Here is a 23,115-nt window from a genome sequence, read left to right as displayed (position 1 = left end):
TGTTTTGTCTTTGTTGTTATCACATAAAAGACAGTGTTTATCCTCCAGGAAGCCATGTTTGCCATGTGTACTTGTAAGGGGAGCTGTTTTTTGCACAGAGAAATGAAAACCCCTGAACTCATTAACCAGGTTGTCTGCTGGGCTTCTTTCAAAAGTTTAATCTCTTGCAGATTTGTGATTCACGTCTTGGTTTTAAAACTAATCCAAACACTTATTCACAGTTTGTTATAGACCTTGTTTACTTAGATAAAGGTTTACTTAGAAGAAAGGATTCTAATGCTGTAGAGTTGCCAAATAGTTTGAAATTTTGAGCATGAAAGTCCATTTTTGACCTTTTGAAATAGCAGTTAGAAAAATTATCTTAAAGGGTAAATTCACCGCTGTGAATAAAATGATTTCTTAAAACTAGGTCACCTATGTAATAGAAATGTGCAATTATTTTTGAAATTGGTGCCCTTTGACAGGAGAAAACTGAGAAAAAGGCTGTAGAATCCCACACTAACCAGAATGCATGCGTGCTTCCTGTCCATTCAGACCGACTGACTCTACTGACGGTGTGTTTACAGCCAGCATCTCTCTTTACTGAGGCTTATTTTCATTTACACATTTTTTTTCTTCATCGAGTCTGGATATATCTTACTGGTATGCAAAGATCATAAAATGAAACGTCACACTGGAGTTAGTTATGTTGATCAATGCAAACTTACCAAAAGCTGTAACGTTACACAAGCCTGAATGCTGCCAGAGTTGCCGGTGGACAGTCAAAAGCCTCCGATTCGGCCGTCTCCATTTCAACTTTTTGATGATGGGGTGAAAAACTGTAACCAAATACTGTTTCTTTTATCGTTTTGGACAAGGAGCCGGACCAGATCGTGGTCAAGGCTTGGATGCAGCCTCGTTACATGCAACACAGTCACTGTTGTTCTGTATTCAGAGTTAAAGTCCGATATAATATTCTGTCAGAAAACAAAGTCAGGTTTACCAAAGCACCACAAAGTTTGTTGCAGTGCAGAGTTTTCTGTTCTGTCTCGGTTCTCTCTGCACCGGTCGATGGTGCAGCCGCCTGTCTGGCTGCAGGCGCCTCTTTGTAACATAGCTCCAGTCTGGCGGTTGGTTCTTCCTGTGTCGTATCTGATTCAACAGCACGATATTCAGCCTCGTATCATGAAACTAGTTTTCTACCAGATGTGGTGATATTTTAAAGTATTTAATAGTATGATATTTTAGTGTCTGTGTTTCCCTATCGCTAGTGTAACATGGTAGGCGGAGTGTTTTGAGAGACCCACGTTTGACCGTCCTAGAAGGCACCACTACCTGAAGTCTGAAGTTCCTCCTTGCCCCCAACTACCAGATTTTGCAGAGACACAGAAAACATTAAACACAACTGTTGTTGTTTTTCACACTACTATATTAATTCGGATAGAAAAAAAATGTTGAAAATGGACAAAGTGGTCCTTTAACTCAAGGTTCACTTACTGGCTTTTCCAGAGCTTTTAACTACATCTAACAGTTTTCGTCAGCAGATGCCGTATGTTCCATCAAGGAACGCTGAGCAGACTGCAAGAAGTTGTTGAAAGCTCTGGAAAAAGCCAGTGAATACACCTTTAGTTAAGATTATTTAGTCAAATAATCAATATCAAATAAAATTTGTGTAATTACAATTAAATACATTTAAAGTGGAATCTAACTACTGCATGTATTGTACTCATGTAATCAGTTTTGTACAGTTTACTGCAGTGTAACATTGTCACATGATGTTTATTACTGTGATTCCCAGCACTTTGCATGGTGGTAAAAAAAAATACAGTAAATAAATTATCTGTGTCAACTGAAGAGTTCCCTTGAATGTTTTATTTATCCATTTATTTCTATCTATTTGTGGTATATTTACAATAAAGCAACCAATAACTGAACCATAAAAATATCTAAAAAGAATTCAAAGTCAGTCAAACAAGTTAAAGACAAATATATTTTTTATATTTATTCAGGTTTAAATGATTAGTATTCAAAAAAGAGAAGCATAAATGGTAAAAAGACAAGAATTTGTCCTTTTTGTGTTTTTGTTCTTTTTTGTTAAATATTACACAAAATAAATAAATTTAAAGAAAAAAAACATGATAGTGTTAGACTTGCTGTTGTGTTGGTACTTTCTTGACTCTCCCTCATCATTTTCATTTTCCGCTCTTCTCGTCTTTTCTTCTCCTTTCCTGTCAGTCGGCTTTCTGTCAATACTTCCTCCTCCTTCCTCTTCATTTTCCTCTTACACATTTTGCCATTTATTTATTACATTTACTTCCCAGTCAAGCGTTTCACTTGGACACAAATCTAGAAATGTGAGTTACTAATCACATTTTGGCACAGAAGTCATTTCTTTTCATATTTTCTACTGTGCCAATGTACTTTATAATTTAAAACAGAAAATAATATATACATTGTATACCAATATATCTTATTTCTTTCTTTAAAAATAGAAATGTCTTTATCCAACAGAGTAAAATGTCTATAGGTTTCCATTCTTTTCCTCCTCAGTGCATCATTCAGATCTGATTCAGATCTGTCCAATGTAGCCATCACTGTCACTTCAATAATGTCTGATGCCCTGCTGTCTGCAGAGATCTCCCATGGCTGATATGTCCAATCATCGCGGTTGTACCACAATGGGCAGGAAGTGAGTGGCTGTGTTTTTCCTCCGTGTTTTCTTCCCCTTCATTGGCTTGCCATTGGCATTGAGTCCCACAAACATGTGCTTCTTCTTGTTGCGCCACTCCGCTGAAGCGTAGGTGTTGTACTTGTTCTCCTCGATGCGTTCAATTAGACGACAGTCCGGACCAAAGTCCCTCTGCAGAGAGAGAGGAAGAAGACGTGTAAATGAGAGATATGCAAAAATAAATCAGAACAAAGAGACAAAGATTTCAGAAGATCTTCAATTTTTTTGATGCATTTCCTGCTTATAAGAGAGCCAACTCTAAATAGACAGTGATTTGAAACTTTCCACTCTGCTATCATGTGATGCTGACTGTGTGACTGAGGTTCAGCTTGAACAGAGATACATGCTATGGGACCATAGTTGATTTAATCAGTTAGTCAATCTGTCAGACGGAACATTCATCTGTCACTATTTTGATAATAAATGAATTGTTCAAAGTCACCCTCCAGTCAAAATTGTGTTTTTATTCTTGTTTCTTCAGATATATTTGCAGAGTTTGACACTAGAAGGCTGTTTTCACATTCATCTGCTGAAGGGGGAAAGTTTCTCTGTGCTCACCTTAAATCTGAGTTGAAGGGTACCAACGCTGTGATTTGTGACATCACAACTAGCTAGAAGCCAATTGTAGTCCAGTATGCAACTTTACACGTGTGATGTGGAAACTTGAAGCCTCCAGCGCACACAACACTGAGCATAGACGTTTCAAACGAAAAATATGTAAATATTTTTCAATGAGGGAGAAGAAGGAGATGTCATTTTAAGATGATTTTTAACAACTGAACATTTTTTGTGGAAAAAACATGTCAGGCACAATTTATATTCGAAGCATATAGGATTTTTTGATTGTAAACGGAATATCTTTCAGGTTTCAGGTTGTTGATTGAACAAAGCAAGAAATCTGATGGCATCACCTTGAGCTTAAGGACATTTTTATTAATTATATTAATATAGCACCAAATCATAACAAAAGTTATCTCAAGGCACTTTTCACTTAGAGCAGGTCTAGACTTTACTCTTTAATTTAGAGAGACTTAACAATTCCCCCATGAGCAAGCATTTGTCACTATTTTCTGACATTTCATAGACTAAATGATTTGTGTTTTTGAAGTTTTTGAAGAAGAAATTTGTCAGATGAATCATTAAATGTCAAAATCAATAACGAAAATAATGTAAAGTTAGAGTTTTAATGCTTTTGAAAGCAGGTTTATGAAGACAGATATAAATATGGAACAATATCAGGACTTGGATGATGCTGCATGAGATCTGTGGATATCTCAGGGTTTGTATTTTTCCCTTTTTGAATAACTAATTAACAAGTCATGAGGCTGTACAGCTGTGTTTGCTTAATCGCTGTATGTTTTATTAACCTGGTTGACTTACTGCTCTTGTAAGTGCATAAATCATGTCAATAGATGGTTTCATATTGGAATGAGTCACTCTTTTAATGGAGCCTGGTCTTGTCATCTTGTCCTCAGTTCATCTTCATAATCTTTCAGTTTCATTACCATCAGTTTCTTTTTTACCATCATTAGTAGCTGTAAGTGATTTGTATTACTGGAAAATTACAGTCACATCTCAGACTTTGTCACTGCTGTTGCTTTTTGTTATTTTCATTTTTATTAATGTTCTTTCTTTTTCTGGACCTTGTCTGAGCACAGCAACATGTCGATATTCTTGTAACAACATAGATCAACAAATGGTCGACTATTGCTTAAGAGTAATCCCCAGTGTAATCAAGGCCAATTGTAAAAGGCTGGACATGAAATTATTGTAGATGTTTGTTTGTCAGTGGACTGGATGACTGAGGGGGCGCTGGAGGGATGTGGGGGGTGGGGTGGTGGAGGTGGTGGTGGTGGTGGGGGGGGGCAGAGAGGTTAGCATGAGATCTGATTTCTTAAAGATTCAGGTTTGTTGCCAGCAAAGAGCATCGTGACACCATGTTTGTGGCTTACATTACCGCAGTGACCACCCACTGGTAAATGAAGAGAAAATGATCTGAGAGAGTAACATTTGTCAGTTTACTGGAAGCTGCCCTTGTGCTTCAGGCGAATGTCACTTAAACAGTCAGTTAACTGGATGCAGTTGATATTCACAAGCAAAAATGTACTTGCCCCGAACGCACAACACACACACACACACACACACACACACACACACACACACACACACACACACACACATGCACAGTATAACTCTCTCTCTCTCTCTCTGTATCTAGCCACAGCTGTTCAAATTGGTTCCAGAAGTAAAACTGAATGTTCCCAAAGCAAAATGAGAATATTTTACAGACACTGTGCAGTTTTTTAACTAATGCTGGTCTCTGGGTACAACCAAACTGTGTGCGTGTGTGTGTGTGTATGTGTGTGTGTGTGTGTGTATGTGTGTGTGTGTGCTGGCTGCCTTTCAATTAAATGATTAGAGAAGGGGATTAAAAAAAAAAAGAAACTGTAATCATAAGTGACATCAAATTATGGTAATGAATCATGAGAAATAATAATGTCAGTATCGTTTTACAAACTGGCTTAGTGGGCTGATGTTAAAAGCAAGAAAATCTACACATTTAATACAGAAGAAACTATTAAAAATAAAATCTTACATCACAGACCGCACTGCGAATTTGTTTTCCTTGATAATTCTATATAAATTGAATCCCAGTAAAGCCTTAAGGCGATCATAATCCTCTTTGTCACTTACATGTATTGATCTGGCAATATAATGAAACAATGATTTCATTTGATTATCACTGGATAAAGAAGTCACTGTGTAAACCCATCAAGTGTAATCGAATGCCAGCCCTTCAGCGCCGTGTTACTGTGGCTTGTGTTGCACCGAGCAGAAGACGTCATGGGAATTCAGTTTCAGGCCATGCAACAGAATGCCTCTTTCTTTCTACCGTGTGTCATTTCATCTGTGGTGTGGCTCCCAGAGAGACACGCTGAAAGTTAGGTCTTTCAAAGTAAAGGAAAAAAGAGAAAAAAGGAAGGGAGAGAATGAGATGAAGAAAAGGAGAGAGAGAGAGAGAAAGAGAGAAAACAGATGAAACAAGGGCTGCTCTCCCCCAGAGGGACTGAAGCAGAATAGAGAAACTGAAGGATTGTGTTTCCTGTTCCTGAATGGAGAGGAGAGATAGGTAGCAGAGAGGAGAGCTCACGTCGACTAACTGTGGTTCCTATGTATTTCTGGAAAAGAGTCTTTGCTGCCTTGTCTGTTGTTTTTTTTTTTTAAAAAAAAAAAAAGCATTCAAGAAAATTCAAAACTGCAGAGTCACAGGTTTAGAGAGAAAAGTGTATCTTTGGTTCATTAGGATTGATGAATGGATGAGCACATAACGGTTCTAAAAGGTTCTGAAACAACTACTCACCGCTCCGTATAGGTCTCCCCTCTTGCTGATTGCCAGGTAGTAGTTACTGCTGAGGCCCCTGATGGCCACAACTCCCACATCCACTGACTTGATCTCCAAAATACCTGGTGCAGCAGGGACAGAGAGAGACAGATGTCAAAACTTTAAGCTGCTCACATTTGCTGGGTTTGATGATCATAACATAAATAGGGCTACAACTAATGTTTGTTGTCATTATTAAGCTATATCACAATTTTTCCAGTCTTCAAATAGCTTGTTTTATTCGAGCGTCAGTACAAAACCCAAAGACAAGTGAAAAAAAAGAGAAAAGGAAAAAAATCCTCATACTTGAACATTGATCATTTTTTTGTCCGTTGACTAATCGATTAATTGACAGATTCTTTCTGCGTTTGCTCTGAAGTTTATAGACTTAATTGTTTCTTGTGAGTGTAAGTCATATTTTCTTAACAAAGTTGAGAGATTGTGGGATCTAAAACACCACAAAAGCAGGTATTTGACTGTAAAAATATTAGTTTAAAATGTAAAAAAAAGGTGCATCTCGGGTTCTGTAATTTTTCAAAATAGCTTATAAACCTTAAAATGCTGTAGGAGAAACCTGAATCATCTCAGTTTCTTCCTCACAAGTGAGCCCCAGTCTCGTCTCCCTCCCCTCTCTCTCTCTCTCTCTCTCTCTCTCTCTCTCTCTCTCTGCCTCACTATGTGACAGTCAGACCTCAGACCGGCCTCTTGCCCCCTGTTCATTTGCTGGTTAGCTTGTGGGCTGCATGCCCTGGGACCGAGGTGTAAGCCAGGAAAAAACATTTCTCCGCTCTATGTTTGTTTTTCTGACCAGGGGAGCGCAGGCAGGCAGGCAGGCAGGCACACGGACAGGACGGAGAGAGGCTTTCTGGCTGCCAGTTTGGCAAGAGGTCAAGGCGTCCGTATCAGTTTTCAAGCCTGAACCAATTACTGGTTTAAGCTGTGGTCTCCGGCCCTTTCTTCTCTCATCCTAAAGTCAGTTACACCAAGCCATAAAACTATCAGGGGTTTGAGAGGATTAGCTAACAGGGGCCAGTAGGAAGTGGAGCCTGGTTGCAGGAATAGTAGGGAGGATGGAGGGAGAAACAGGAAAAGTCTACCCAGATCTCTCTAAAGGGGTATCATTGTCATTCTTGAGCTTTCAAAGTGTCAGATTCTTGTTCAAATAATGAACGGACAACCTTATGCCAAGCAGCATTGCTGAAAATCCATTTAATCAGCCTGTTTCCTCCATAGAAAGTGAATTAGTCATAGTGGTCAGGTTACCAAACATGACTTGAGGCAAATATCCAGAACAGTTAATTATTGTTAATTATTTTTTCTTTCTAGAGTCACACATGGTCATATTTTCCCCAAGGTTGTTAAGGAGGAAGTCAAATAAATCCTGAAGACCAGGAAAAGCAAGGAAACAATAAATAGTGTGAGAGATCAAGCAAATGACTCCCATTTTTGTTCTTTAAACTTTAAATCTCATATGACGTCTACCTGTCTGTCCACCTGATGCCATTTGCTGCCCTCACTCAGATAAAGATTTGCAACATCCCAACAACCTGGTGTGATGAGTGGACGAGACTCAGGGAGCCTTGTTGTAACTTCAGATGGAGACGACTGAGAGTATCGACCCACTAACTGCCCTGAAAGTTGAACTTTACTGTTGTCTCCCAGTCTGTCTCTCAGTGTTATTTCAAAGAAATGAGAGACACTTTTGTATTTGGAAATGTATAAAAAAAAAGGGTATAAAAATGAGCTGTGATGTTTTTTTGCAGTGACAGTGTTCCCGTGTGTACTGTATGTCTGCAGTTGGTTTATTTTTAACTGTTTTTGGCCTCATGTTTTGTTTCTGTTTTGGTTTTCTTTTCTGTTAAATGTAGTCCTTGGCTGAGGTGTACTGGCATTAATCCATCCTCTCAATTCCCTTATTTGGTCACTAAAAGGTTGTTAAAAGTCTAAACTTCAAGAAGATTTTTGTAGCTCACAAGTGCATCATGTTGGCTTGCTTTGTTAAGTCCATTACTCACACAGATGCGCATAAAAGCAGTCGCTTGTACCGCAACACAACACTGATCTATCAGCTTCAAAATGTTCCATCTCGCTGCACCACAGCTGACATTTCTAAGCTGTGATCTGTCAAAATAAGATCTGTCTGTGCTGTGCTAGAGGCCGGTCCACCTGTTCAAACCCTTTTCCCCTCATCCTGTTTGATGTGGTTTGTCAGAAACCAAAGCACAGGGTTCTTTTATGGCCCCCTTTACCAGTTACCAGAAGCAGCCCGTCTGCTTGTGAGTTAAAAGGCCAGGCTGCAACAAAAGGCTTAGATTGCAGCAACAGAGTTTATGGCAAGAAGACCGAGAAAAACAGGACCAGAGCCTAAAACACAGGTCAGGTTTTTGTGATAAAAACACACACACAGATACAGGCATGTGCAAATACACACTTGAGCAAATGATTCAAAGTGCTTGTGCTAGATCTACGTTACCCTTAAAGCTTTTTGTTGTTGTTGTTTTACTCTAATTTTCCTCATTCAACACCTTGTCATATTGATGTCTTGAGCCTGTTCGTGTATTTTTCTCCCTTTTCTGAAGAGGAAAAACTCTGTTTTCTTCCTCCCTGTTTTCCCTGGATCACAGCCCAACAACTTCATTATGAATTTATGTTTTAAGTGTAAAGGGGAAAAAATAGGACCCAAAGCACAAATAGCACACAGGATTCACTTAATATAAAAGGCATGGACATTTTCCGCTATCAACATTTTTGAAGAAACTACCAAGGGCAAACACCTGTGTGTAACAGGGCAACACTACAACTTTCATAAAAACAAGCCAAATGGGTCTTTGCCAGTCAAACCCAAACTGTAACACTGACAGAGCCACAAGTACAAATAAACACAACCTGGCCCTCTAACAGTAAGAAACTGTTCATTAACCACTTCATAAAGACCACTACCATATTTAATGAGTTTATAGCCAAATCCCAACTCCACTGTGACTGTCAAATCCACAACATGACCAGAAATCTGCCTGTTAAAAAGTGCAATACAAATCAGATATACAGAATACAGCAACTCAACAGCAGCTTTTGGAAACTTAAACCATTTTTTGATCTATAGCTTCAGTAATAGTAGTGGTTATTTGTGGTATTGGCAGGTCAGGAGTGCTGGTGTCTTGAGACTGTTATGCTCACCACATTCTGTGGATGTTTGTTGTTGCTTTGTTGTCTGGTTCCCTTAAACTTTCTAACCTCTGCTTAGTATGTGGTATAATTTCTCAACCTCACAAGCCAAGTTTCCATCCAGATTTACCACTAATTTTGACAGAATTTCGAGAATACTGGCGAAAGAAAATGCAAATTCAAGCGCGTTTCGATCCCGTACTGTTCTGTGGATATTAGAGTCGCAGAAGAAGAGGGCGCAGTGAGATGCGATCGTTCGACTTGTTTTAAAATTCCCAGCGTTTCCATTTTGCACTTATTGTCTCTGATTTATCTTTTTGTGCTTCATCTCTAGTCTCTTTTATTTTCTCTTCCCTCCTCCCCTCAATGCTCCTTTTGTCCTCACCATTATTCTCTTTAAATCAATCTCTTTGTACTCTAATCCTCTCAAGTTTTCCCTCTTGGTCAAAATTTCAACTTTCCTCCCTCTCCACACGGTAGACTTCAGTCTTTAAACATGGCTGAAATTTGGGACATGTCGTCACTGAGATCTTGTGAGGCTGTAGCTTCATAACACACACACTGGCATTCAGTAACAATAGGCTCAGTGGCACAGAAAGTCCAGTTTTTTGATTAAGTATTGGTCTCAATTTGGAAAGAATACAGAGAGGCCTGCTGTAGAGTTATTTGGTTGGTTGGTTTCACTTTTTTGAAAAACATCACCACCAGATTTGAATGTACTTTTGATCTTATACCATAGAAAATACAGCCATTAGTTTTAATAAATATAAAAGTTGGGGTAATAACTTGCCTTTGTACCTCCTTCAAAGTGTAACCATCACTCACAAGTTAGGACAAAATACTCATCGTAAGTTTTGAGATATTTAATAATTACAGCTCTGAACAGCAGACTGAGGAAGACGATCGCATGAGTAACAACTAACGTACGCAGACTTGCACAATCTCACTCATATACAAAAATGCTCACAGATACAAACAGGAACACGCACACACACACACAGAGGAACACACACATATGCAGACCTCCCCTCGACCCCCAGCCGGCCTCTTTGGAAACACTGTTAGTGAGACTCCAGCTGAACCTAAAGGTTAAGGGAGGTTGTGAAAATGTTTCCACTGTTTATCCAGGGGCTTTTTTGAAGATTATACTGCGGTTGTTCACATTGTGACCTCGACACGGTGACCAGCTGTGAGTGGGTCGACTGCGTGCCTGCAGCCCGGAGAGGTCTCGTTCTTTATTGTGAAATATTGTCACTAGCTTGTGTCATGAACTCCCCTCAGTGAGATGAATGGGAACGGTTCGGTTCTTTTATTCTAGGTCCAGCGCTCAGATATTTGGATGAACCCCCTGACTGTTCCTGTGTTTCTCTGCAACAACTAATTCTCTCACTCTAAATTTAAATGTGACATTGGAGATGCGATTTTTTTTTTTTATTTTTTTTTTTATGAAACAAAAATGCCCCTGTTGTATATTTTTTTTAAAAATAAAAAAGATTTAATATCTGATTTGCATCAGTTAAGGTCTAAACACCAAGATCATTTTTCTCTTTGAAACTATGGCAACAGAGTGACTGATGATGTCTGATATTCATGGTGACATGAGTGTACATCCATGCAACCGCATGAGACTCAAAAGAGAAGAAAAAAAAAAAAAAGAGGAATTCAGAAAGGAAAAATGGACCACGAATATACTTAAATTAGATATGAATTGAATACATAAAACTATGTTCCCTGTATTTGGTCATTCAAATACAATAACAATGAATAAAATGCATTCACACAAAGGTTTTTATGCAGAAAGACTCTTCTTGGCTGCTTTCAAGCCACCCGTGGTTTTGACAGGATTAAACTATTTCCTTTGCATTATTTTTCTTTGGAGTTTGGTCGAAGATTTCCGGCTCTTTATGAAGCCTGAGAGAGAACAAACATGTCTTGGTTGTGCAGTTTGCTGGCGAGTGCTGGCGAAGATATTGGGTTGGAGTAGAAACTGCTGTAGGCTATATTATGTGTTTTGAGGAGCACTGAGGTATTGGTTTAGACTGATGTGGTTGACAACAGTATCATCCTGTGTTAAGTGGCCACATCAAAGCCCGCCGGGCTGACGGTTTTTGACCAAAGATGGAAAAAACAGAGGCCTGTTTCTGATTTTCAGTATGGCCAATTTTTTTATTTTTTTTTATTTTTTTAAACAAATAGAAATTTTGGTAAACGGATTTGTTTTCAAAATGTGTTTTGCACATATTAAATTTCTGGGTTATAAATCATATTAAACAGATACGATGTGCCCTTTGCATACTACATTGAATTAGTTTCTTCTCAAGTACTTTTTTCATTAGTAGGATTGTTCAATTTGACCTGCACTCACTGTATTATTTAACTTTTTCTCGCCCCCATAATGGTTTTATTTCCTTCCCTGACAGGAACACTCACATCACTTTCTTTCTTGTAGGACTGAAATAGCCGAAACCACACTGTTCAAGCTGTGTGTGATTTCAAAACTGGCAAAGGTAGGAAAAGAAAAACAAACCCAGATTATTCAAAAATCAAACAAAACGGATCACCTGAGTGAAATCCCTCTGTTTATAATACCAGAGGTCTCTCCGCCTAGCCAACAGATAGCGTTAAGTTTCGTCTGCGCGGGTCATTCCAATCCGCATAATTTGAGATCAGTTTACCGAGCACAGCAAGACCACAGCAAGTTATGTCACACACATTTAAGAGCAGCTGGGAGGAAACCAAAAGAAATTCACAGTAATGTTAATGGTGATTTTGATGGAGAGGAGAAAAAAAAAACCATTACCACCTGAGTTATTGTGATTCCTTTAACACAGTTGACTTTGTAACATGATAAAGTGCCAAAGCTGCCAGTTTCTGTCAAAACATTTCACAGGCCTGACACGGCAGGAGTTATGTTTTCAGGCAATGTGCTGTGACGGTCGTCTGCATTTCACACATTTTTCATTTACAGTTCAGCTGCCAGTGTGATGTTGCCCAACTGTTGTGGTTTGAGTTGTTGGCGCTGGACTTTAAGCTTTAGAAATCGTGTTATTTTACACCACAAATATTATGCACAGGCATGTACAAATATTATTTTGTTTGTCACATGCATCTTTCTCTCTCTGTATTACTTTATTTGTTTCGCCTTAAACGTGCATTTATGTTCGTACTCATAGTGCGCGCACACACACACACACACACATACACACACACATACACACACGGGGTAATTAGCTGGCATTGCTGGCTGCTCTGTTCAAACGACCAGGCTGTCCAGATGCCTCTCTGGGCTCAACTCTCAGCTCTCAGCTCTACCTTTGATGACTCCATTAAGAGCCTCACTTTCATGGTGTGTGTGTGTACACATGTGTGTGTATTTTTAGTTACCTCTTGGGGACCTTTTTTGGTATAAACACCGACCTTGTCGGGACCAGTAGTCCTCATGGGGACCAAAGCCTGGTCCTAATGAGGCAAAACGTCATTTCTGAGGTCCTGGCTAAGGTTTAGGTTTAGGATTTGGGTTAGTCTGTCCACAGTGAATCGAAGTCAAGGCAATGTCCTAGCAAGGATAGCTCTGCAAACGTGTGTGTGTGTGTGTGTGTGTGTGTGTAGGGCAGGGTTAGGGGTGAGTGAGAGCAGAGAGCAGGAACATGAGGTGTGTGTGTGTGTATTCGGTGGTGGGGGGGTTCCTATAGCACATGGTGTCTACATGGAAGCAACCCTGTTATCTGTCACAGATTCTTCACCTCCCACTGCTTCAAAGGTCATGAAATCTGCCTGTTCACATGCACCAGGTTAACACCAAAATGACACTTTCAGTATTAGGCTTCCAGTGCATTTTTCAGTATTGTTGCTAGTAGAGAAAGTCTGATAAAATTATGCTACAATACAGTTAAAGTTGTTTTTTTTTTTCGTTTTCTAAAAGGTTTGTTAAGGAATTGAGTTGGGCTGAGACTATCGATTTGTAGAATATTTTGATGTTTGTTTCCTTGATTAATCAGTTGGTATCTTAAACATCAGAAAATAGTGAAAAATACACATCTTTAAAGGTTGTTGTTTTGTCTGAGCAACAGTCCACATCCCAAAGATATTTAATTTTCAGTGATATAAAACATACAAAAGCAGAAAATGCTCACATTGGTGAAGCTGGAAGCAGTGAATGTTCAGTACTTCAGATTGAAAAATGTATTCTAATTAATTAAATTATTAATCGATCATCAAAATATTTACAGATTAATTTTCTGTTGATTGACCAAATCCTTCAGCTTTAAAAACTGAATTTCTAAAGAAATAGCACAATCACTTTACTGACAGTAAAGGTCCTGTCATGGGCTGCTCAGAGTAGAGAAGAGAAACTACAGAATATTTTCACTTGCATTTTTATAAGCTGAGTCTCACATTTTACATTGATTTTATTTTATTTTTTCATGTGATTTTCATCTTTTTTTTCCAAATAGAATTACCTCTAGAACAAAGTAACACTGCCTCCGACTTTGCCAATGAACTCCATTATGTCACTGACATCACACATTAAATCATTAGGAACTGGAAAACGCAGCATTTGCTATGTCAGCAACACCACAGTTTTTCTCTATGACTTAACTGTAAACTATGCAAACAACCATCAAATCACTGTTTACTTCAAAGTGAATCCATTTCTGTGATTCTGTTTAGCAGTTTGTTGTCGAATGTAATGATTTGTTATTTAGACAACACCAAACAGTTGGATTGTTGTCAAGAGAGCACTGAGATGAGCCAAGAACTGCGTAAATGCTTCTCATATTGTAAAAAATGGACACTATGAGCGTATGAAACAACAAGAATATGAATCAATGCTCCTACATGTGTTCAGAAATTCATCTAAAGTGTTTCTTTAAAGTACACCAGAACCCCTGCCAGGCCAAAAAAAAATATTTTTTTTAATGCCAAAACTAACGCCAACGTCATTCAGAAATCAATAGGGTTACTTTTGGTAATGTAGCTCCATTAAGGAACAGGGTAGTGTGTAATGTGTGTGCGTAGCAAGTGTGAGAGAGGGAGTGGGAGAAAAGTGAGCCAGTCAGTAGAAACACTATATCAATTCAAAAGATTTGTATACTACATACCAGTTACATGAAAATGATGATTCACGCTAAAGCTTGATAGTTTGGAAATCTGGTTAATACCTCAGAATTAGTAATACATCAGAATATCTCCTCCTGTCTCTATCTCTTTACCTCCCTCTCTTCTGATCGTACTCTGCAAGAATCCTCCACATAACATAAACAATGAAAAAGGCTGTTCATCAAAACAAAAAAAACAAAAAAACCCCCATCCAACTTCAGATTCTTTGTGAATAGTAATCGACTCTTGATGTTTGGAGCTATTTTCTCTTCGGAGAGACGATTTGCTCCAAAGCAGCGCAAGATGTTTCAAAAACATGATTTGCTGCTGAAAGACTTTTGTTTAAGGTGGTGCCTGAGCGTTTGGGGTTTGTGGCAGGGCTGCCTCAGTTTGCCTACAGAAATCTGGCTCTTATTTCAGTCCTGTTGTAGCTGACACATTAATGGACAGGGGAGCAAATTGATGGGAAAATATCAAGCAGTGATGACAGGAAAAATGTAAACAGTGATGGAAAAATGAGACGAATCCTGTCATTGTCCTTGGCGACTCTTGGCAAAAACACCCAGCTTTGAAAAGTATAAAAACTGCGCTTTAACAATGAAGAAATATCTTAATATCTTGATGGGAAATGTTAACTCCGGAGGGTTTTTTTGTGATCATTTTCAATGCTCGTCAACATTCCTGACACACCCAAAGCCTGAACACACACATGCTCCTTTAATGACCCTGTACATGCAGTAATGGGGTCAAAGGGTACTCATACATCTGGACCTCTGGATTCACCCCTGTGTGTGAGATGAGAAGAGAATAGTGCTGACGAAGGCAGGGAGAAGAGAGAAGCTGCGTAAATCATATTGTTTTTATTATATCTGATAATGCAACAACTTGACTTTTTTTCATTTACAACTTATTTTAGATTCACTAAAAGAAATTAACTTGTCGTTGTTGCATTTAATAACTGTAAGTCTTCAACAACAACAAAAATACAGTGTAATTTGCACATCAGAACATGCTGGTTTTCTCAGTGCGGGAACGTTTCAGAGTCTTTTCTTTCTAGACCTTAAGGGCATGATTTCTGTGGCTCAGATTAAATATTGTCCCAAACTAAACAGCTGAGGCTCCAGGCATCAAAGATTGTGTAATAACTTCTGCAAAGTGCCATTAAATATTCAGTAAAATACATGTAAATGGCTCATTAATCCGTCTTTCTCAAAAGGTTAAGACATTATTGGTGCTTTGGCTTGGATCCATTAACCATAAAGTAATTTCTAAATCTACGAGGCGAAGATACAGTATATGTCAGCTACAGTAAAATACCATCGCTCTTAGGTAAGATTATAATCAATATTATGTAAGATTTCTGCAGGAAATTGACAGCATTTGCTCTGTGGATTCCAGTAAAACGAGTCATGAATCAGAACTGACATGATTTGATCCAGACTCCTGCTGATTATTAACAAAACATCACCATGAAGAGTGCCATGTTCAATGAAAAACATGCTCCTCCATACATTGAATTGTGGCTGTAGATTAGATTAGATCGAATGATCGTCCATGATTTTTGTTTCCAGCCAATCAGAAGTAGGGCTGTGACAAAAGTCGCATTAGCGCTATGGCTAACCCCAGTCGACCAGCTCTCCTGTCAATCTTCCTCACCAATGTCTGCTCCATCAACAATAAACTAGACTACCTAAGACTACTTCTGACCTCCCAGAGAGAGAAGACAAACTGCTGTGTCCTCATCTTTGCCGAGACGTGGCTGCATGAGCTAGCCGGGCTAACCACCGTCTGGTCAGACAGGATTGCTTCGTTGTCCGGTAAGACTCGAGGCAATGGCCTGTGTGTTTATATTAACAAAGGCTGGTGTATGAACACGGCGATCATCTCTGTGCACTGCTCAGCATTAGAGGAGGTTTTAGCAGTCAAATGCAGACTTTTTTATTTATTAAAATTATTTTTGGACTGTAAAGACCAATAAAAAAAGACTGTGTGGGGGGGGTTGGCATTAGCGGTAAACCGCAGGGATTTGTTGCTTTTTCATCATGGTAATAAAAAATTCATATCGTCACAGCCCCAATCAGGAGGTCTCGTAAGAAGTAAAAAGCACCTGTTTGTTACACCCATAAGCAAAATTTACGTTGGTGTAGTAGGAAGAAAGATCAGAGGGAGCAAACATAGGAGGGAGTGCACAGGTAGTATAGGTTTATTGTATGTTTTCAGAGCACAGCTGAATGTAATTGTACTTGGCTGTGGCAGCTTTTGGAGAAGTGGATGATAGGTTCAGTATTTCCTGAACAAGCTTGTAGCTCGTGGCATTTGCACACCGCTTTTATTTACGACTGCTGGAGAGAAGAGTCCATGAAGATGTCAAAGTAACTTTGAATGAAAAGCAACTCTGACACTAACCTCTGGTACATCCCATATCTCCTCATAACTCATTTTTATGGGCCACACTGTTACCTTTTCCCATGAGAAACCTAAACACACTCATCAACCACAAGAGCAGAGAGGAGGATGAAGAGTAAGGCAGACGGAAGAAAAAAACAAAAAAAAGATCCAGAAACAGCAAGTGAAAAGACTGGGACTAATTTCATGAAGATGTTGAAAAATTCAAGAAGGGCAAACACTTGTCACATTGTTGCTTAGCGTTGTAACCCTGCTGGGTTATTAGAAGTTCATGAATGCAGAGTAGAAAGAGTACTGTTGGGTCGACCTTATTCAGACGTTTCTTGAACACAACTTTGTTCTACATTCTGCTAATGAAAAAGAAATCTGATGATGGCGATGCTTAATGTTATCTTTTTTGTATCGTTGAACATATATTTGTTTGAAGGTACTGAATCTTGAAAAAAGTTGATATGTATTGGCAGATTCTTACACATATATTGTAAGAAAACACCGCATTTAATACTCAGTAATCAACCAAAAAAGTTTTTAGTAAGATGGAGATTTTTGCTATGTATGAAAAATCATTTTCTTCTGCAGAATTTAGATATCATTTGACCATCAAAAATTTATATTTTTTTGTAGTCTTGCACACCAAAATCATCTCAAAATTAGTCAAACTACAAGAACTTTTCATCCCCAGCCACACTGCTATTGCTAAAAGAGTCACAGAAGAGCCCAAAGTGATGCACTATGTGTAGCGGTGACCTTTCCATTACCAAAGCTTCCTGACTCGGGTCAATAGGTAAGGGTCAAACCAGAGGGGGCAGACCTGTGTAATTAGCCTGGACATGGAAAACCTTCACTAAATCAGAATTATGTCCAGTGTATTAGACTATCCATAAATTGCTGTGCGTTGGATTCATTCATGTTCGTGGGTAATGTGTCTGCTGTGATAAATGTTAACAATAAGGATGTGTGGCAGCTTTTACAATCCGGGTGGCCGCAGCGAGATTCAAAGCTCCAGCTATAGTCAAGTTGGCACCATTCAATACTAATTGAGCGACGCGTTACCGCAAGTCTGCGGTCCAACTGCAAACACATGTCCATTTGTTTCATTGCTTTATTCGTTTGTTTGTAAACAAGATGTGACAGTCCGTGGACAACAGCGAGGGAAGAAAACAAGGAGAGTCTTGTTGCTCATGGTCAGTGGAAGGATCAATGCTAATCGCATGGCAGCCCGGCAGGGTTTCCATATTCAGACTGTTAGCACGCCTTATTTGAAAGGCCTTATGAGGTGAGATGGATAGATGGGCACTGATCACATGAATACAAATGGACAAACATGGTCACGCACTACTGAGCGCATGTTAACAATACAAACCCTAAACCTTGAGTGATGCGCTGCCCCTAACTCTGACAACATGATTAGAAAGGCTCGGCTGTGGAGGAGAAGCTCGACCCCGGAGCTGGACCTACAACTTCTTCATCACCTCTGACACCATCTAATGACACTCATTTGCAATCTGACCTCCTGAACATTACCAGACTACTAGACCATGATAGCCACACTATCATCTACTGCATCACTAGTTTTCAATTTGATGCTTCCCTAAAGCAACGGTATGTTTTTATGACTAATAAGCCCTTGTAGGAATATTACATTATATTGGTATGTTATATTTAGTAGATAACGAAAGCTATGTGGCTTTGCTCAAAGGAGCCAGGTGTTTTTAATAAGCATATAAAGGCCAGAAATTTGCATCAAAGAACTTATTTGCCAAAAAGTTTGTGTGCAGCTCTACACCTATACAGTATAAATTAACAATGCTATATAACAATGCTGTAATCTGTAGCATTTAAAAAATAAGCTTATTGGAAACTTATTGCAGATGTGCGCAGACAAACAAACTTGAGAGCACGAATGATCATGTGAAAAACATGACGTCTAACATGTCAAATACCGCATCCATGTTCTCAGTGAGGGGAATGTGAATACGTTCTGTTTGGTTTAGTTAGAAAGGGTACAATTTGTTCTCTGCTGATTTTAGAGCGCATGCATAAATAGCAGGGGGTGGTGCATTAGCATACAAACTGCTGTACATGCAAGCTTGTGCACGGATGCATATACTGTAACAATAGAGTATGTATGTAGTATGATAGTGAGCAGACACACACATAGTTTAATGATTATTTCATCACAGTCAAATTTCTCCGGTTTCCACCCACTGTTTTTTACTGTCTGAAACATGTTAAACATCTGCACTTGCTGTCAGGTAGATACGGCTTGATGAAATACCTACTTAATATGCTGCCAAGACAAAAATACGGCCTAAAAGTTTGGCCTCCACAGCCAAGTCCTGATATTTTAGATTTTCTTCTTCCAGAAAGTTCTTACTTACAATCAAGTTGCAGGAACTGTTGAAATTGATGGATTGTGCCTCTAATGCCATGACCTGATGCCATTATAGTTAGTGACACGTTGCACCCTAATGGTTGAGCTCTTTACGTGCATGTGTGTAAAAGCGTGTGTGTGTGTGTGTGTGGGTGTTTGTGTGTGTGTGTGTGTGTGCGCATGTGTGTGTCAGAGAGGACTGCAGGCAAGGGGAGGGAGGAAGAGACGCTAATTGAAATTCCTTCAGCCATGTCTGGCAGAGCCTTGGTGTCTGAGTGGCACACACACATACACACACATGCAAGCATGCACACACACACACATGCACACACATATTCACACTGGCCCCGGCCCTAATAAAAGTGGGCTTTGCCATATGGAGGCCATGTGCAAGACTGGCCTCTCTGTGCTCCAGCTTGTGTGTGCGTGCATGTGTGTGTGTGTGTGCGTGTGTGTGTGTGTGTGTGTGTGTGTGCTCTCAGCAGGAGAGGCTTGTACAGCACCACAGACCCACAGACAGATGCATACAAACCTATGACATGTGTATGAAGGTGTGCGAATGATAAAGATCCATTTATGAAGATTACATTCCCAGACACACACGCTTGACATGCTGCGACACATACAGTAGACGTAAAGCAGCGAGAGCCTGTTTTATAATCTTTAAGAAATTAGCTCGTGTTTTGGACGTCTCCCATCTAATTCCGTGAACTGGCAGGGAAACTCTGGGCAGGTAAATGTGGGAGTAATGTTCTGTTCTCCCTCAACAACTACTGTCAATGTGCCCTCAGGCGGCGCAGCTCCTCTGAGGCCCGAAGACCGGTCGCCCTGGAGAACTTCCAGATGTGTTTAACTAGAAGATAAAGATGTGGGCTACAGAATGATAACAGCTGATTTTCTGTTCTGGATCAGTCATAAATAATTATGATAACCCTTATAAGTCATTAAAAGTATTTATATTTTAACACTATCCCTGCTGTTGTGGTACAGTTTGGTTTTTAAGTAACTGAAAACAAAGTTTCACCATTATTTTATTTTAATGAACTTAATACACATCTTCACTCGAATTATCTTTAGAAGAGATTCCACAACGTTAAAGCATTGTTGCATTTATAGATTATCAACAGTTTAATCCACTGCACATTTATTTTCTTTCTACACTTACACATTCACTCAGGCATTCTCTCAAAAACTAGTTCAGGTACATCCAGCTGCCTCCTATCAGTGGACTTACTCAGTGCCCAGCAATGGAAGACGATATACGAGATATACTATGTGTGACAGAGTGTAACTGTGTGAATGTGAGGCTCAGTGGTGCTGACAAAAGAGCATGTGTGCTCAGTGACCCTTCTTAGGATAAATAAAGGTTAAAATCACGCAGCCCGCAAAAAGCACGACTAGAAAAAAGGGGCAGGAATGCCATGATCATTACTTTACATCTAAGTATAACCTCATACTTAGCATATGCCCGCCACTATTATAGCTGTGGCACAATAGCAACAAGGAGTAAGTGTACTTGTAATTCTCCCCAGGGGTTTGGTAATAGCTGTGTTTTAGATATTTCCTCAAAGAGGAAGAACTTTCTCTGGGCAATTTCTAATTGGTTCCAGTGGATCATCTCTCTTTCTATCTGCCTGGCTTACTCATTTTATTTTTCCTCCTCCTCTCCCTCTCTCCTACTGTCATGCTCTCCTTTCCCAAACTCTCTGTAATCTGGCAAATATGCCTGCCTCTGCACATGGTGAAAAGGCTGAAAAGCACGCAGCTCTGTTATTTGTTCCTTTGCCTAGTCACCTGTCTTATTGTGCACTGTTGCCCAGGGAGGGAAAACAGAAACATTTCTCTTCACAGATAAACACACGAGACGGAGAAGGGGACAACCAGTGCGTCTTTTACCGATGTCTTCTCGTTGACGGATATGTGCGTTTTTAGTAAAGTGGATTACCCTTTGTGTTCGGCTTTTTTTGCATCCTTTTCTAGTGCAACTAAGAAGTCTAGGAGGCGACAAAATAGCTAATGGTACGCTTGATTTATTGGATACTGTCAAGCCCTGATAAATAATACATGATCTTCAGTATCCAGTAAAAGCCTAAAAAAATCCAAGATTGCTTTCAAATCCTCATAAGTTGCCATCGTCATGGTTAGATGCTGTTTACAATGTAAGGAACTAATGAAACACATAAAAATATATAAAGTTAGTTGACTTACTGTATGGATCGTCCTCACTTTTGGTGCCATTAACTTTTCCTTTCTTGTCAATGCGAAGGAAGAATTTCTGGTAGGAGAACAGTTTCCTCTGGCGCACGTCTCCTTGTAGGTGGTTGTAGCTGCTCCGCACGTGACGCCCGACGACCGTCGCGGAGGACGATGACACATTGGTCGCCCGTGGCAACCTCGCAGAGGATGCATGCAGCGGTGCGGGTGAGGAAGGAGGTGGTGGGCGTGAGATGAAGAAGTGAGGAGGGGTCCCTCCTTGTGCATTGTGGTTCTTGTCAGAGTCCGACGACAAAGCGGAGAGCGGCGAGGATGAGGACGCTCCGAGCAGGAGGAGGAAGGTGAGGGAGAGGAGAAGTGAAGGAGGTCTGCGGCAGGGGCAGGAGGAGAACCAGGCGACCGGTGCACCTTGTGTCACTGTCCATCTACACATGGTAGTGGAGCTGGCAGAGCTGTGGAGGTGCTCAGGGGCTGGGGCATGCTGAGCTGGGTGCAGGGAGAGGGAACGAGAGTGGGAGAAACCCCCCCTGACTGACCGACCAAACCTCCTCTGTTTGGGGACCCACAACCTCTCCGGGACTGTAGGCGTTAAAACCTGTAGAATGGCTGGTAGCGGTGGTTGAGCTGACTGCAGTAGATGTGATCGGAGCAGGATTCGTGGTAGCAGATGTACACTTATCGGTAATATTCGTGGTGATGGAGATGCAGCTGTTGGTGGTGGTGAAGCCTGCAGTTTTGTGGCTGTCTCTGCTGTAGTCCCCGGTGCTGTTTATTCCTCAGCAGCGCCGCAGGAATGCGTCAACATCCATAACTCAGATCACGTCGCAATGGGAACAACTGGGGGCTCGCCTCAAAGACCTCTCGCCTCCTCCTCCCTCTCCTCCCAAGGACAGCCACTCTTTACTTCTGGTTGCCACACACACACACACACACACACACACACACACCAACACACGCTCAAAATCCCTTTTTTAAAGTTTGAATACACACCGAAACTCTCGCATCCAAAGACAAAAAACACACAATATCAGTTCATTCATATACACTGCTAAAATCTACTCCACACACATGTCCCAAACCATTTATCCTCTCCAGTCCAGGGAGGTGGATATCAAGGAGGCGGCGGAGGTCGAGATAAAAGATGCTGAACTGCTCAGGACAAAATAAATAAATAAAAACAGGAAGTAAAAAAAAAAAAAAAAAGAAGGATTAACGCTGCTTCTCGAAAAATGTCCAGAGAAATCCACGCAAGGCAGGCCACAAAAATAAAGAGTCAAAGAATCCAGACTTTCTTCTTTTCTTCTCTTCTTTTCTCTCTCTTTGTTTCTCTTGTTTTGTCGGAGCTGGTTTGAAGTTACTTGAGTGTGTAACTGAGCCCGGGAGCTCTCGTCTTTCTCCCCTCTCTTGTTGTGCGTCTGTCAGTGAGCTGAGCTCCCTATCTCGCCTCCGTCCTTGCCTCTCGGAGTCTGAGCGCTGGAGCGGTGCGTTGCCTCTCTTCTTTCCTCCTGTGTGTGGCTCCCTCTCCTTTGGCCCCCTCCCTCTTTCCTTTGCCTCTCCCTCTCCCCTATCTCTATCAGCAGTGCTCTCTCTGGTTATCTGGAGTTTCTCTGAGGTGACTGAATCTTGTCTTTCCTTTCACCTTATTTATCTGCTGCAGCTCCCCAGATGTCATCTCTTAGTGTAATTGGATGTCTATGAAAACCACTTGGCTTTGAAGAACTGTGTGCATTTATGTGTGCGTGCATGTGTGACTGCACATGTACGTGT

At 40.3% G+C, this 23,115-nt stretch overlaps 1 protein-coding gene across 1 annotated transcript; it reads right to left on the bottom strand.

Annotated features, from left to right (window-relative positions):
* Positions 1-1,974: 1,974 nt before the first annotated feature.
* Positions 1,975-22,116, bottom strand: fgf10a (fibroblast growth factor 10a). The gene is made up of 3 exons (XM_067575300.1): positions 21,343-22,116; positions 6,069-6,172; positions 1,975-2,839 (listed from the first exon to the last, which is right to left on the bottom strand). Exons 1-3 carry the CDS (start codon positions 21,779-21,781, stop codon positions 2,639-2,641), a joined length of 744 nt encoding a protein of 247 aa, XP_067431401.1. The 5' UTR covers positions 21,782-22,116; the 3' UTR covers positions 1,975-2,638.
* Between the last annotated feature and the right edge of the window lie 999 nt (positions 22,117-23,115).

This window comes from Thunnus thynnus, chromosome 19 (genome assembly GCF_963924715.1).
Source record: "Thunnus thynnus chromosome 19, fThuThy2.1, whole genome shotgun sequence".
In the NCBI taxonomy this organism is placed as follows: Eukaryota; Metazoa; Chordata; class Actinopteri; order Scombriformes; family Scombridae; genus Thunnus; species Thunnus thynnus.
The sequence above is the reverse complement of the archived record's forward strand: the minus strand, read 5'-3'. Positions and strand labels throughout refer to the sequence as shown.